Source organism: Ceratosolen solmsi, unplaced genomic scaffold (assembly GCF_000503995.2).
Source record: "Ceratosolen solmsi marchali unplaced genomic scaffold, CerSol_1.0 scaffold15, whole genome shotgun sequence".
NCBI classification, from domain to species: domain Eukaryota; kingdom Metazoa; phylum Arthropoda; class Insecta; order Hymenoptera; family Agaonidae; genus Ceratosolen; species Ceratosolen solmsi.
In genome coordinates, this window is record NW_011948434.1 from 1,846,721 (window position 1) to 1,864,048 (window position 17,328).

Genomic DNA, 17,328 nt, shown 5'->3' on the forward strand with positions numbered 1-17,328 from the left:
ATATCCCATTTTTTTTATGTAAACTTAAAGATCAAAGTTATATGTGAGTATATAAAAAATCAATATTAAAATAGCATGAGATATTTTCCAGTATGTTGAAATGCGATAATCGATGTTTTCTATTGCAATTTTATCTCGCTCATTCTCTTTCTCTTTGCACATACTAATACGATATATTTTATTGAACCATGACTTGACTTTGGGCTGCATCAGTATATGTACATTTAAATGTATTTATATACAAAGAATGACTCGCACTGGCACTCCAATCACTTCGTCACTGAGTTTACCAAGTGCAAAGCGAATGATTATTTTCATGCTCAGTAATACCGTATATACAAGTAACTTTTTTTCTTTGCTTGTTACGACTATAAGTGTTCTCCATGATTTTGCATTTTCTTTTTCTACGCAAAATGTCTATTCAAATAGTTTATAATTTGTAGCACTGACAGACATTGTTTTTCTATGTTTTTCCTTTCTACACTCCAAAAAACATACATTTACATTTTTTCGATTATCCTTCACAAGTTAAGTAACACAATAAGTTTTCTTTTCACTTTTCAAAAAGTTCTATGCATAAAAGCATGGGCTTTCATATTTCTTCTATCACAATCACATCATACACTTTTACATTGGCTTTGAGCGATTATGAAACTCTATTTGATTTCAATTTAAAACTACTTAGACACATTACCCTCTTCCAAACTATTATTGTCATCTGGTCTTGCTACATATAAACTTGGATCTATCACTTTTGGAATTGGTTTGATTTCAGTTCCAAGCTCATGTTCAATACGATGTAAATTGAAACGATCTTCATATGTAATTAAATTAATTGCAATACCTAAATGGCCGAACCTTCCTGAACGACCAATACGATGTAAATATGTTTCTGCCATTTTTGGAAAGTCAAAGTTGATTACAACGTTCACTGCTTGAACGTCAATACCACGTGTAAATAAATCACTACAAACCTATAGAAAAATAGTCCTTTTAAAAACTTTATTGTACATTTAATTTTTATATGTGAAAACTAGTATTACTCTACACAAATTATTTCAATTATAAACATATTACAATTATAATTAATTTTTTTATTCCAAATTTTTCAATATTTGTGGCATTCTTGATATTATTTATTATTATAAACTGCGTATATAATTTACTATTATTTTGAATTAAAAAAAATATATCAGTTCAAGAAAATTACTTATAATCATTAAAAGTGAAATAGTAAATACTAAAAATATTTCTATAAGCATATTAATAAATAAAATATTTAAACATTGTATTTATATTTATTGATTTATAGAAAAAAATATTAAAATTGAATTATTTACAATACTATAAATAATAATTATTATTTATAATATTAAAAGTTAATTATGTATATAATTACTATAAATGGATGCCAAAAAAATAAACTGACCAGATTTCGGCAAAGTCCAGCACGAAAGTCGTGAAACACGCGATTTCTGTGTGCTTGAGCCATTTTAGCGTGTATATAATAACAGCAATATCCCAAATCTGTGATTTTCTTTGCTAGTAATTCAACACGCTGAGTTGTATTACAGAATATAATGCTTTGATTAATTTGTAACTGAAACCAAGGATTTAAAAATGGTTAATTCTAACAAAATAAAAATAATTTATTTATTTTAAAAATAATTTTTATTTCACCTTTGAAAATAATGTATTCAGACAGTGGACTTTCTGACGCTCTTGTACAAAAGCATAATATTGAGTTACACCTTTTAATGTTAGTTCTTCCATTAAATTTATTTCATAGGGATCTCTTAAATGTTTTTCCATGAATTGTTTTACCGTCAGTGGAAAAGTTGCTGAATACAACAATATTTGACGTTCTTGTGGCAATCTAAATAAATTTAGTTAAAACATATAAATGAAATATATCGTAAGTAAACAATATAAAAACTAATATTATTAATTTTAATGATAAATTATATTTATAAAAGCGTAAATTCACTAAATTAATTAATATTTTTAAAAAATTTTACCTGGAAATAACATGATCTAACATTCCTTTGAAATCTTGTGAAAGAAGCTTATCAGCCTCATCTAAAACCAAAATTCTGCAATGATCCATATTAGCAACATTTTTATCCATAAGATCTAGAATTCTTCCTGGTGTTGCTATTATGGCTTGCACTGAAAATAAAATATAAAATAATATAAAATATTTAATAATATACAATAATTAATTAAATTAAAGTACATTAACTTCAGATGAGATTTAAATAATAATCTAATAATAAATATAATTAACTTTTACAAATTGTAATTTTTAAAATAAATCAAATATACAAATACAGAGAAATAACTAAGAAACCAAATAAAAAATACCTTTTTGATAAATCCTCATGATATCATCACGCAAATTAGTACCACCAGTGGTAACCATTACTTTTACATCCATGTGCTTTGCAAGCTCGATCAAAATTTGTGATGTCTGCAGTGCCAATTCTCTAGTAGGCACAATAATCAATGCTTGAATTACATCTTTTTTTGGATCAACCTGTAATAAAACATAAAATAGGCTTCTTATAGAAAAATATAATATTCTCTGAATAATAGTTTTCGTGAAAATTTACAAACCTGTTCAAGAACAGGAATCGAATATGCTCCAGTTTTGCCTGTTCCATTTTTGGCACGTGCCAAAACATCTTTACCAGAAAGTGCAATTGGAATACTGGCCTCCTGAATAGGTGATGGTTTCTCCCAACCTTTCTCAAAAATCCCCATAAGAAGTTCACGTTTTAGACAAAACTCCTCAAATTCATTTCCTCGAGTATCTGTGACATCCTATTATATTCACATAGAAAATTAATAAAATAGTTAATATTATTCATATGCATTAAATATAGTATAAGTATAAAAATACTTTATAAGAATATTTGAATATTGTTTAATTAGATTATATTTATTAATAGTTATAAATATATATTAATTTATATAACAATAAGATTATTAATATAGATGATAAATATAAAAAATACATACACTTGTCTTTATACGCTTATCCTTTGGTGGGATTTTAAGTTTAGCCTTCCAACCTACATCATCCATTTTTTCTAAATCTGTTTTTATACCAAGACCAGAATTTAATACATGGTTGGAATTTATATGTGATTCGGTCATCATTTTGAAGTAGATACAACGTATGTAGCTTCTACAAATTAAAAAAAAATTTAAATAACTATTAGAAATAATATTCACAAAAATCATTGAAAAATTAATAAAAATTTGATAATATTCATGTGCTAAAACATAAGAAATTTATATTAAATATTAATTTTAGAAATAAACATAAAGAGAACTTTATTTATTCAGTTACAGAACTGTATAGCATTAAATAATAACGGAGAACAATAGAATGTCATGAAGGACTTTGAAATCCAAAACTATCAGTTTTCATGTTTACAGTTCCAATGTAAACACCAATAAATCAACCAGCTTAAACTTTTAGAGTTTCAAATACTATATACTAGTAAATTCTTAATTCTAAGACTTTATTTTGAGTATACAAGTTAACTAAATTATACTCAAAAATATAATTTTCTTAGCTTTGATGAAATATATACATATAGCTTAAATTATTATTTATAAACAAATATTAATAATAAATAGTTGATATAAATTATTTATTATTGTTGTAAATAGCTTGAAATTTTAAGTAATATGAGTAAATTATTAAAAGTATGGTAATTTCTTGTAAATTATCCAATCAAATTAATTCTTAAACTAAATTCTATTGATAAATAAAACAGTAATCTACAATTAATATACTAAAATATTTCCCAATCAAGTAATTAAAATAAAGATTTAAACGAGGAAAATAATAGTTTGGTAATTATTAAATATATAAATAACATTAAAATAGTATATTAATTTTAAATTGAAAATATAAAATGTAAAATTTTAATTTTAAATAAAATACATAGTTGATACAAAAAATAAAAATGAAACTAACTGTTTTCTAAAATAAAATAATGTAAAAATTATTTATAATAATAATAATAAAAAAACTGATACATAGAACACATTACATATTCATTTTAACATGAAATTTTTAATTATACTTAATATTAATGAAATTGAATTATTTTCAGAAACTTTATCTTTACTTTTAAACGAAATAAAAAATTTATAAAAAAATATTTTCATATAAATATGAAGAAAAAATTGCTTTGTACACTAAAATAAATAATATAACATAGATCATTAAAATTACAGATGTAATTTCTACAAACCCTAAGTACTGAACATAATGTAAATGAAAAGTATTTGATATACAAAATAAACAAAACAAATAAAATATCTCACTAAATTTTTTTTTTCATCTGTTTCAGATACGCGCCTGTGACGTTTGTATCTTATAATTATATTCTTCTCATAAAAAACTCATGCTATACTCTTTTTAAAGACGCTTCGTCTCAAATCTTCAACCGTCCAAAATAACGGTTATCGTCGACACTCGCTCTTTTCTCCGCAGAGAAAAAAAAAATGCACGCACACAACTTAATTTCACCAATGCGCGCGCGCGCGCATCCATCTATATGTATGTGAAATCAAAGAAAATAAAAGGAATATAATAAAACACTAGGACAAAAGGAACATCAATTTCAATATCAAATAAACATGAATAATATTAAATTAAAATAATATTAATAATATAATAAAATACATTGACAATTTCTATCATTCATATAAATAAAATTGATATGTATAGAAATTTTGTTTAAATACTCAGTTTAAGTTATTTTAATATTAAATTTAATGAACTTACAATTAATTACTTTAATTTTTTTTATGTTTATTCAATTTTAATACTAAGCACAGAATATAAATAAGAATATTAATGGTATTTATTAGCTTACAGAGGCAAACAGAAGCAACCGCTAATTGAAAAAAAAATATTCTATATTCTATTAAAATAATTGAAATAAACAACTACAATAAAAATCCAACCAAACCGACGTTTACATTCTGATTTTCGATGAACACATAAATTCAGATATTACCTTGATACGGATGGTTGTCGATATCTCTTGAGATCGTGTCTCGAAGCTGTGGCTTATACTTGTATACAGGTCGCTGCTTATATGCTACTCTGCTGCTGTTGCTATTGCTGCTGCTGCTGCTGCTGCTCCTCCTGCTGCTGCTGCTGCTGCTGCTGCTGCTGCTGCTGCTGCTGCTGCTGCTGCTGCTGCCGCCGCTGCCGCTGCTATTGCTGCTGCTGCTGTTGCCGTTGCTGTTGCTGTTGCTGCTGAACGATTCCAGAGACCGACCACAGCAAAATGGCCGTTCCAATGTCAAGTCTCGTTCCGTCTCTCTCTCTCGCTCTCTCTCCTCCTCTTTCTCCCTATCCCCTCCACAATCGACAACACCGTCTATAGGCGTTTATCTACTTTTCTCTCAACTTGGAAAGTCTTTGTGCCTTCGATGTCTTTTGATTTCACAAATGAAAATTAATTTTCTTTAAGAACTTTTACTTAGGATTATGCATAATAGCAATATGATGAATATACATAGATCTTATGAAAAGGAAAGTAAGAAACAACACAGCGACGCGTAGGTCTGCCTTTGTCCGTCTCTCTTCAACGGTGAAATATTTTCTTCTCTTGTAAAACAATGTTAACAACTAAGAACAGCTGGTTTCTTGTTTTTCTTGGAAGTATCGACAAATTTGTTTCAAATTTATTTTCCTAATTTTATCACATTTCTCTTTTCTCGATCCAATTATGTGAGTTTCCTTTTATTGCGATTTTTTTCGATACGAATGGATATGTGAAATTTGCTTTACTATAATTCTACCTTACAGAAAAAATAATGTACTGCGTCACGAAATTAGACACACAACGATAATTCTGCTCTCGACAACTACTGAGACACCGTGATTATTATGCATTTAATTTTAATGTTTTTTCTCTCTTTTTAACACATTGAATCTGATCAAACGAAGATCTCTACAATAGAAATTCACGCACATACTGCATGATACATCTGCGCATGCGTTGTTAAAGAAAAAGATAGAAGCTCTCTCTAGTGTTACTAAAATTTTACCTTATCCTCAGTATTTAAAATACAAAACTTAGTATTTTCATTATCGAGTAGTTTAGTAAATATTTTATTAAATAAAATCTATTATTTAATAATGATTATCTTTATTTTCTAGAATTATGAAATAATTATAGAAAAATAATAAAAGTACTAGATTGGTAAACTGTTGACCAATTTAAACAGTTGAATTACCAAACGTACATGACTGGAATGGATTAGGGCGAACACGCAACAGATAATTTGATAATGGATAATATTGTGAATAAAGAATTACAATTAATTATCAATTTCATATAATTTCTTCCTTTGTTTATGAAAATATATTTCGTTATAAATAATAAAACTAGTTCTTGATTATTCTATATATAAAATTTTAAGAATTATTTGGAAATTTTTTTTATAAAAATTAGATTTTAGAAAAATTGGAACATAATCTAGGTTTTAGTTCAAATAATTCGTAAATTATATTAAAGGGAAATAAAGCAAGTTGAAATATAATATATAAGCTTTCAATGTTATGAATGCTATTATTAAAATATTTATCAATCCTATAAAAATAATTATATGTATTTTCAATAATGACAGAAGATTAATTTTTTAGGTTATATAAACAACTTTTTAATTATAATCAATGATAACTTAATTATGCACATAAAACATTGTATAAAATGCTTATATTATAAATTATTTTATTATATAAAAATTAAGGGAACTTCAATTTATAGGAGCAATTCAGTGTAATAATTATACACATAATGTTAAATCATTCTTTTTTTTGTGACACTCTGTATTTACGACAAGCCTCTGGACAATGACGTTCTAAGTAACGTCTCTGAGAAAAAGCTTTCAAACAAATTTCACATCGCCATTGCCATTGATGATGATTTCTAGTTCTTTGGTGAGCTCTTAAATTTGAACTATTAAAAAAATTAAATGATTTCTTATAATGTACAAAACAAACTTTTATTATATTTAATGTTTATCAACAATTCATGATTATAAATATTATTTTCATTTAAAATTTAAAATATAAATACAAAAAATAAGATAAATGAAGCATAATAGTATTAAAAAAAAAATTTACAATTCTGAAAGTGTTATAATTTATAAATTATAATTTTCATTTCAACTTACCGATCAGCAAATGATTTATTGCACACAGGGCAACCAAATGGTCTTTCACCTGTATGAAGACGTAAATGTCCCTTTAATACCCATGGACGATCAAAGCTTTTGTGACAATATGGACAGAAATGCATTGTTTTATTACGTTTCTGATTAGATATTCCATCTATTTCAGAACTCCTATCTTCTTCACAAGATTTTATAACTTCATTCTCCTGAATACCTGTATGAGAATAAATAACAGATACTACATTTTGAACCTGGACATTTTTTTGACATATGGAAAAATCTAAATTATTATCTTCAAGTTTTTGATTATGTGTAGAGTTATTTTCATTTAGCTGTAATATTTGAGGTACTTCTGATGTCTCTAAGTTATCAAGATCATATATGGCATTTTGATCATCACTGCAGCTAGTAGAAGAATTTTCGTTTCTTGAATTACTATTATTTATAAAGCAATCAATATTATCAGATGACTCTGGATTCCATAGTATATTTTCATTCTTTTGAAAATTATATCGAGTAACAATTGGAAGATTTGACCATGACCAAATACTACCTATCTTTCCTTGTGCCTCTTTATATCTTCTCTTTTTCTTCTTAACTTCTTTTGCAACTGGTATTTGCTGTACATTTGATTCAAGATCTGAAATTGTAAAAGAGAAGTAAAATATTAAGATCAAAAATGTAATTTAAAAAAAAATTTATTAAATATAGACAAAACATCTATTTAATTAAGAAAATTTTAAAATAAAAAATTTCAAATACTTTATTTTGAAAATAAAATTTATATCGGTTAAACAAATTATGTCAATACTTTTAATAAAATTAAGTACACTATAAACATATTTATATATACTACTTTTTAAAAATATTTTTGTTTTAATTATATTTGTCAGTTATCAAGTCGCAAAATTGAACAAATCGATAGACGACATCTTTATAAATATTTTCTCAGAAAAATAAAAAAAAAAAATATTATTATTAGCTTACTTACCATCATCTGATTTGTCATGTTGTCCGTAACGCATCATGCACTTTAATAAACATCGAGGCATCTTGGTTTTTAAATGAAAAATAATGCAAAGTAGAACCTGATAACGATTTTACACACGCTAAACGACAACTGACAAAGAAACTTCTGTCAAGTTCGCTTTCTCTACCTGCATCACGTAGCATTCCCGCAGTCATTTGTTTTTGAATACGCCTGTTACTACTTCACCTAATGCAATAAGTACATCCCAACTAAAAAGCATCTAGTACATACTTAAAATTTTGATTTGTAACATATAGGAACATTTGGAAACAGCAAACAATAATTATTCAACTGTAATTGTAATACGTACTTTTAAACCATAATCTGCTTTCTATGTTCATTTTGTAATATACTCTGATGCATATAACAAAAAATACAATTAAAATTATTAATAATTGTATAGATAAATTCTACGAAATAATTGACTTTATTTTTCATTATCTCATTCAATTTAACTATAATTAAGATAGATGAGAAGATAACACAAAAAATAGAATTATAAAATAAATTAAAATATCTTATACAACAATAATTGACAATACTTAGTGTGGCATACAAATAAATTCGAAATAAATGAATGAAAAAATTAAATAAATAAATTAAATTTTTCTTCCAAATAGCATAATATATTATGTATTTTAAAAATGTATTTTTAAAAAACTAATGAATACTGAAAGAATTAATTACTTAGTATGTATGTATTGAAAATTCAAAAAAGAAAAAATATAACATGTCTTTTACTTCGTTACACGATTACTACAAGATCTTATAAATTACTGTGAAAAAAATACTATTAATTTATTATCATTATATCGATAAAAAATAAGTTGTGTTTCTAAATATTTAAAAAAAAGTTAATAGTAAAAGTTAAAGTAATAGTTAAATATTCTAAAACGCAAATTAATCTTTCTGATTTATCTAATATTCTGATTTTAATATTATACACGGTCTATTTTTAATATAATTTTAATATATTTAATTTTAAAATGTATTTTAAATTTCAGAATTACAAATCATTTAGATATTATACTAATAATTGAAACTCAAGTCATGCGAGAGAAATTTTTTAAATAAGCTGTGTTCAGTATTCAATACACTTATTAGTTTTACACGTTTACTGTACAAAATTAATTTTAAATAATTGATAGATTATTGTTCTTATTGAAAATTAGAATTATAGAAAGATAAATATCGAAAGATAAATACAAGTAATTTATTTAATTATTTTGTAAAATATAAGTGCTTAGGATCATAACAATGGACAAAAAAATTTTATATTTCATGATATGTATGCATTTGTGTATATCTAGTTCAAAATGGGAATTTAATAATTCAATAAACTTAATTCTGCATTACATATTAATGTTATTTAAAAATTTTAATATATACTTTTTCAGTTTTTAGTGTATTGTTAATAAATTATAAGTTGTTCAAACCAAAAAATTTATGTCCAAAAAATTAACTCTATAAATATAATACTAAAAGTTCTCTTATTCGTATTACTTTGTTGAACAATAATATCATTAAAAATGTTTTTAAATCATTGGTTCATTTCTAAAATATTTAATTGAATTAATAGTTGAATATTAAAGAATGTATTAAAAATATATCAATTTAATAACAAATATTTTTTAATAAATAAATACGAATCTAGAAAGCATAAAATAGAGTGTTATTATAATTAATATCAATATATTTCGTTTCTTAGAGAAATAAGAAAATAAAAATAAATGAATAAAAAATGTCATTTAAAAATTATAATTTAACTTTCAAGTATATATTAATTAGATCATTTTTTAATACCCATACGTAATTTACTACAAATAAATACATATAAAATCAATAAATTAAAAATTTTTTATTATATTTCAATACTTTAGTAATAATATGTATGTAGAGTTTTACAATGTAAATTTGATAATTTGCTTATCCATTTCTATTTTTATTTCGCAATAATAATTGTAATAAAAATTCACGTTACCGTACTGTAAGCCTAATAGTATGAAATATGGGGAAAAGTTAATGAAAATATATAAATCATTTTTTAAAATACTCATCAATAGAATAATGCTATTGATATATATAATAAATAAAATATATAAAATAAATAAAATACTTTCTTATTTTTCTATAAAATGAAACATTTCTTCCTTTCGGATGAATAAGACGCAAATTAATCTTAAACTTGTATATGAATAAGTAAAAACGGATTAAGGGATAGATTTAGAACATCTACTAAATACGAAACTACTTATCATGCATGTATAATGTTAAGTAATTAATAAAAAATCTTATTTTTCATATAGAATTTCAGAGAACTTGAACTAATTTTAAATTAATAATTTAATATACTAAAAATTCAGAAAATTTACGATTATCTTATATAAAAAAATTGGTATACTTATTAGTTGAAAAGATTTCTATTTACTTATTATACCAGATATGAGAAACATTTTGTAATTATAGTCAGCTTTCAAGAGTCGAAAAAATAAAAGTATGTATATTATTTTTAAATTGAACGTGTGTGTGTGTATGTTTGTGTGCGCGGGCGTGTGTGTATGTAAATGGATGTATTAATTTAAATAATTAATTGGCAGCTGCAGGATTTACATAATTTAGAAAAATATGAAGATTTAAATTAAAAATCATAAAATTAATAAAACTATATTTTTCAAAGTAAAAAAAATAATAACTTATATTTTAGATACTTAGCATACATATGTATGCAATAATCAGATCAAAATATAAAAATAAATAAATTTGATAATATATATAGATAAAAAGATATGAAACATTTATTAACGTGTACTATTTGTGTAAAAATGAAAAATTTTATTGATGAATTTCCGTAATTATAAATGGAAAATTAAATAGATTTATAAATGCTTTAATAACCACGTAATGCTGTTTATTATTGATAATATCGGAGTTTATAGATTTCAAATGTAACGAATATAGCTGAATTAAATAAAATAAAATATGTATTATTTTAAAGTCTTTAATGTTCATTAAATTAAAGTATATAATAAACTAACTTGTAACTTCTTTGCTTATTCTGCTTTTCAAATAAACTTGCTTTCTCGATCTCAAATTTAATATAGACTAATGATATATCTACTTTCGAGAAGTCAATGAATTTACACTTCTTAAATTCCAAACATTGTGAGAAATTGTAAGAGCTTTCAATTTTAACTAAAATACGTAACAATATATTCTTCATTATGTTTATGATTCCTTTAATATATAACACCTGTTATAACTTATGCAATATTATATTATATTATCTATTATAAACTATGCAAAAATAATGTAGAAAGAATTATAATATTATCAAATATGATGGATAATAAACATATAATATATTAAATATATAATTTTGTATTATTATTCATGAAGATATATATATATATATATATATAAAGTAAGCAATTTATTTTAAATGTCTTTAAATAGTTTACTCGGTTAAAAAAATATAAAATAATATTTTATTAATATAATCTTATATTTATACTGCGTGTGTAGTATTCACACATATAGTTTTTATCTTCAATAATACCTCACAAGGTATAGAATGAAGACCCTAATATCCGTAGCAAATTTATTGTCACTTATATATTTAATAAAATATAATATATTTTACATTTATTTTAAATATACATGTACATATATATATTGAAAAAAAGATAATGGTTTATAAGTTCTTCATATAAATGTATCTGTTTACAATAACTAAATATTTAATCCTCATGATAGATTCTATATCCTTTTCAAATAAATATTAGTGATTTTTTTAAAAAGTGAATATTTAAAAAAATGATAATTCAATATTTACCATCTCTTATAATAATAATTAATTTAAATTGGTAGGTAGAAAGTTTTGTGAAAATGAAGTAATCATTTATATTAAAAAATTTTCAAAGAAGAAATAGTAATGATAATAGATAACAATTTTTCGAAAAAATTATGAAAAGAGTTTAAACAATTTGATGTCTTACATAATTTGAAATATTAAATTAATTTATTTAGCTACTTTATAAAACTATTTGCTTCCATTTTTAGTATTTTTTAATAAAATAAATTACGATACAGTATAAATGACAATATCTTCCGTACCCAAATTGATCATAAAAAAAGTTTAATTTACATCATTCTGTAGCGTACATATTTATAAATATATTTATTAAATAGCTTTTATGGAATTCTATAAAATATTAGCAAAAAGCTTAAGTTATATTAAACTCATTAATATTATAATTTATCTTGGTTAAATATCAAACTGTTTGAATTCAATTGTACGTTAAATGTATACGACTTAAATAAAGACATTTAACATTTATATTAAATATTATGGTAGCCAATATTTACAATTATATATCAGAAAATGAAAACTAATTCTTAATTCTAAAATATATAAAAGGCAAGTTTATTGAAATTTGAAATACTCTTATTGGCAGTTTTTTGGAAGTTATACAAACGCGTAAAAAACGAAAGAAATGTAAACTTATTGGGTAAAATAGATCCTTAAAATACTTCCTCTGTCTCTTTCTACATATTTTTTTAAAGATATGAGTATTTAATTTTTAAAACAAAATGAATAACAATCTATTGAATTTAATATCCATTCTTATAATAAATTTCTTATTAAAACAAATGCCAACTTATGTCGCACAGTTCTAATGGATAAAAAATATATTATATTAGTAAAGTATTTTTAAGATACAAAAGTATGTAATGTAATGAACAAAATTAAATACACATTTCATTTAATTTTTATCGAATTTCTATTATAATAAATATATTCTTAATATCAGGATTTATTTTTAAAAAATTATTAATTTTAAATTGCAAATTTATTTCTAATAAATAAATTAAATGAAGTTAAAAAGATGTATTTTTAATTAACATTAAATGTATATCATATTTACAATACAGTATTCATATCAAATGTTTAAATCCAATTTAAGCGCAATTATTTTTTATGAGCTATTCAAATGAAGAAAACAATTACAAACGAATATTAATTTATCTTTTTTTAATTATGTAATTATTTGTTTCTTACTAATTTAAGCTTAAATATAGTGATATTATAATACTTTTATAATTTTTATAATTGTATTTGATAAATATTATTTTTTCCTTGTTTTAATAAAACGAACTATCTTAAAAAAATTATTTACATTTAGCAGATTTTTTGTATATAATTAAGTCGTTTTACAGGTACAATTAGTTATATGGTTTAAATAAAATTATAGTAAAAATATTAAAATAAATTTAGTTCAAGTAATGAATAAATGAAAAAAATATAAATAATACTATAATAAACTACTAATTTACTTTATCTCATCTTCAATATATTGTTGATAGGATTAATTTTGAGCATATGATATATTGTACATATAATGAATTACAATATTTATTTTATTTGATTTAACTTTCCTTAGAAGTGACAATTTTATGAAGCAATTTCTAAAACATTACATACATTATAGATAAATTCAACAAATAGATATATTAAGGAAATGGTAATTGGTTCAAAAGAAACAAATTATTAGAATTTAAATAAAAAAAAACAATTCTTTAATTTATTACAAAATTCACAAAACGATTTAAAATAATTATAATTGTAATATATTATATCATTTTCGTTAAATCTAATATTTTTATAAAATATTTTGTAAATTAAATGCTTTGATAGTAAATAGCATTGATTTGTGGTTGAAGTAAATTTGTGTAATGAAGTAAAAACACGATTTATATTTTGTTATATATGTATCTGTTATTGAATAAAATCAAATTTCAGCATTCTGTATTATTGAGAAAATCAATTCCTATTTGTTATTAGTTGCAAGAAAATGCATATAAAATATGTGTTACAATTTCAGGCTCCAATAAATACATCTAAACTTTCTAAAACAATCATATATATAAAAAAGTAAATATAATTCTTAGATTTTTTATATTTCACTATATTTCTATTTTTTTCTATTTTATTTTTCTAATTTCTAAATAATTTTATTAAAAAGTACTTTATAATAAATAATTAAAATCTGAACATTGCTATAAATGTATTATAAGTATAATTGTATTCAATATGACAGAGATGTAATATTTAATAATAAGAATTATATTTAATATTCTTATCTTGAATGGAAAAGTTTCAACTTCCAATGAATTAGAGCTCTCCATGGAATTACTGGACAAAGCTTGTAATTTGTATTCTGGTTCTTACATATTATACATAATTGTATGTACACAGAACTAAGTACGACCTTTTCGGTAAACGGTTCCATAACAATATGACAAGGCTAGATTGATAACGTTAGAACACAGAAAGAAAGAGAAAGAGATAGAGAGACAGAGAGAAAGAGAGAGAGAGAGAAGTGGTGCTAAAAGAGACAAACAGAGAAAAAGATATATATAGGTGGTGGGGGGCAACGGAGAATGAAAAGCTTGGTTAACGTCGAGGCTCGCACTTTACTCCCCAGCGATCTTCAGAACACTGGCATCAATTCTATATCTCTTTCAAAGTGTATTTCTCAAAATTTGATAAAGGGATACTGCGGAATTTGACTGTGTTGACCAATGTAAGTACGATTTACCTACGTTTTCCCCTTCTTATGACATTTTTTCTAATTCAAAGCCAATTTTAATTTAATAGAATGAATGGAAATATAATGTAAATTTTTCTATTTAAAAGAATTAATACTTTTAATCATTTAATAATAAATGATGCATTATTCTAAATTTTCTAAGAATTATTAAAAAAAATAATTTTATAAATTTATAAAATTAAAGTTTTTATTTAATAAAAAGGCTTGAGATATTTAATGTATTTACTAATTCAAAAATAAGACATATAGACAAAAATGTTCATTACAATAGACTCTAGTAAATTAAGAAATTTAATAATGTATTTATGTATATTTTATAATAATTAATCGATGCATGAATTCATTGCAGTAAATTAAAGTATGGAAGAAAAAAGATCGTAAACGGACATAATTATTCTTATTGAAAAAAAAGTTATCGATATCAAATAAATAAATTTATATATACTAATGAACATCGATAAGTTTACACAGAAAACGAATATTAAAGTAATTAATCAAAATTGATATTAGTAATTGATGTATAAAAGTCATTTATGAAACTCAGTCTCGGTACTATTTAATTATACTATTCGATTCATTTATTACCTTTATTATTAATATATATTGTTATAATAAGCTACAATTATTAGTAATAAATAAATGATAGTTGAAATATAGTTTTATATAGATATAATATATCAAAATAAATATTCTAAATGATATTATCGTAAAATAATTTTTGTTTTTAAACTGATTAGAATAATAACAATGTTTGCTAAATTTAGTTTACAACTTACACAGCAAAATGTTATATAAAAAATGTTTGTTGAACACATTATAGATATGTATCTTTTAAATATTTTTTAAAATATTTTCAAATTAATTAAATCAAAATACTTCGTTCTATCATTTTACAAATTAAAATTCGTTATTAAAATTAAATGAAGATTATTATTACAACATTGAAAATTATTAACTAAACTTTTTAAAATATAAAATTTGAAATAGAAATTTTTACATTTATAGATAATTAGAGATTCTTCATATGTAATAATAACATATTAAAAAATTATAATAAGTATATCATAGAAATGAAAGCTCACAGTATACTCTCATACTTGCATTTTATGCAACACGAAAGTTTTTTCAAGATAATCACTCAAATCGGTCTGAATTTCTTTTATTCTGTTCAATGGCTATTTTTTCTTTTCTTTTCTACTTCTCTTACTCTGTCGTGTGCAATTAAGTGAGAAGTTATGCATGTATTATAAGAAGTAGAGTTTAAATTGTATAAGTGCATATAGTTATCTAGCTAGTATACACTAATCTAACGGAACATGTATTAGGGGAGACTCACCGATTAAACATAAGCAATAAAAAGCCTTGTTAGTTTTATGTTTGTTTCGCTTTTAAGTTAGTTTTTGGCGCAAGAACATAATTTCGATCAATTTCATTATTGTTCCTGTATTATTGGAGGAATTCTTCGACGCAAGTTCGTATGACATTTAAATTTATGATTGGAATTTATATTTATTGCATATATCTAGTTTTTTTTTTCATTTTTATCATATTGTTGATTAGTATTATATAAATTATAAGATAAAATTGTGAAAAATACTGTAAACAATTCAAATAATTCGTTTGTGCTATTACATAAAATAGCATGTAATTATTATAATTGAGTTTGCTTTTAAATTTTAGATAGTTTCAATTTTATTAAATTTGTTTTTCAGTTGATTATATGAAAAAATAATTCTGAACATAATATAGTTAAAAACTCTAAAATAATAATAAATCAAAATTTTATATATTTCATAAATTTTATATATTTATAAATTTTGTAAATAATTTATTGAAACTATTATTGACAACAGTATAAACTATTTATTTATTTATTAACATTATAAATAGTTGATACTATCTTTTATCGCAAATATAATATATAATTTATTATGCTGTAATAACTGACAAATAATTGAAATTAAATATATACATATTTCGCTAATTCAGGTAGAAAATAAATTTTGATACTAACAGAAAAAATGAATTTGATCCTTCATCTATTTTGATCGATTAATACGTTATTTTATTAATACATAATTAATACATAACATAAATTTTGTACTTAAGTTATGAAAAATAAATTGAATATCATTTAAAGTTAAATAATTGATTGGTTTTGCAATAACAATTACTTATAAAAAATTATGAAAAAGGATTTCTTGAATTCAATTTGATTTTTTGTAATGAAGTAATGCTTTTTACAAATAGTTAGTTCTGCGTATTTTAATAAAATAATATGTACCCGACTTTAATCGTTATATTTTATATTTAAAAATCAATAAAATGCAGATTATAAGAAAGAATTAGTTATTCATTTTTATAATTAAATATATATAATAAAAATATCTATGAAAATGGAATCATAAAAGCTTTTTTATAAGAATATTGATTTCACCGACGTTAGAGATGCCAGATTTTGAAATGGAATGA

The 17,328-nt window shown here is 22.8% G+C and overlaps 2 protein-coding genes across 2 annotated transcripts; both read right to left on the reverse strand.

Moving 5' to 3' along the window:
- Positions 1 to 219: 219 nt before the first annotated feature.
- On the reverse strand, positions 220 to 5,148 carry me31B (ATP-dependent RNA helicase me31b). The gene is made up of 8 exons (XM_011502759.1): positions 5,043 to 5,148; positions 3,022 to 3,190; positions 2,617 to 2,823; positions 2,365 to 2,536; positions 2,019 to 2,169; positions 1,681 to 1,876; positions 1,430 to 1,600; positions 220 to 974 (listed from the first exon to the last, which is right to left on the reverse strand). The coding sequence occupies exons 2-8, from the start codon at positions 3,160 to 3,162 to the stop codon at positions 678 to 680; spliced, it is 1,335 nt and encodes a 444-aa protein (XP_011501061.1). The 5' UTR covers positions 3,163 to 3,190; positions 5,043 to 5,148; the 3' UTR covers positions 220 to 677.
- A 1,606-nt stretch (positions 5,149 to 6,754) lies between these two features.
- Positions 6,755 to 8,530, reverse strand: LOC105364751 (protein snail homolog Sna). The gene is made up of 3 exons (XM_011502760.1): positions 8,207 to 8,530; positions 7,216 to 7,855; positions 6,755 to 6,998 (listed from the first exon to the last, which is right to left on the reverse strand). The coding sequence occupies exons 1-3, from the start codon at positions 8,265 to 8,267 to the stop codon at positions 6,845 to 6,847; spliced, it is 855 nt and encodes a 284-aa protein (XP_011501062.1). The 5' UTR covers positions 8,268 to 8,530; the 3' UTR covers positions 6,755 to 6,844.
- Between the last annotated feature and the right edge of the window lie 8,798 nt (positions 8,531 to 17,328).

What these genes read in the sequence shown, in the direction of transcription:
- LOC105364751 (XM_011502760.1), bottom strand. Translation starts at nt 8,267, where the DNA reads ATGCCTCGATGTTTATTAAAGTGCATGATGCGTTACGGACAACATGAC. An exon ending in ACATGACAAATCAGATGATG is followed by an intron (nt 7,856 to 8,206) that starts GTAAGTAAGCTA and finishes TTACAATTTCAG; the next exon opens with ATCTTGAATCAAATGTACAG. An exon ending in AATAAATCATTTGCTGATCG is followed by an intron (nt 6,999 to 7,215) that starts GTAAGTTGAAAT and finishes TTTTTTTAATAG; the next exon opens with TTCAAATTTAAGAGCTCACC.
- me31B (XM_011502759.1), bottom strand. Translation starts at nt 3,162, where the DNA reads ATGATGACCGAATCACATATAAATTCCAACCATGTATTAAATTCTGGT. An exon ending in ATAAGCGTATAAAGACAAGT is followed by an intron (nt 2,824 to 3,021) that starts GTATGTATTTTT and finishes TGAATATAATAG; the next exon opens with GATGTCACAGATACTCGAGG. An exon ending in CTGGACTTTGCCGAAATCTG is followed by an intron (nt 975 to 1,429) that starts GTCAGTTTATTT and finishes ATTTTTCTATAG; the next exon opens with GTTTGTAGTGATTTATTTAC.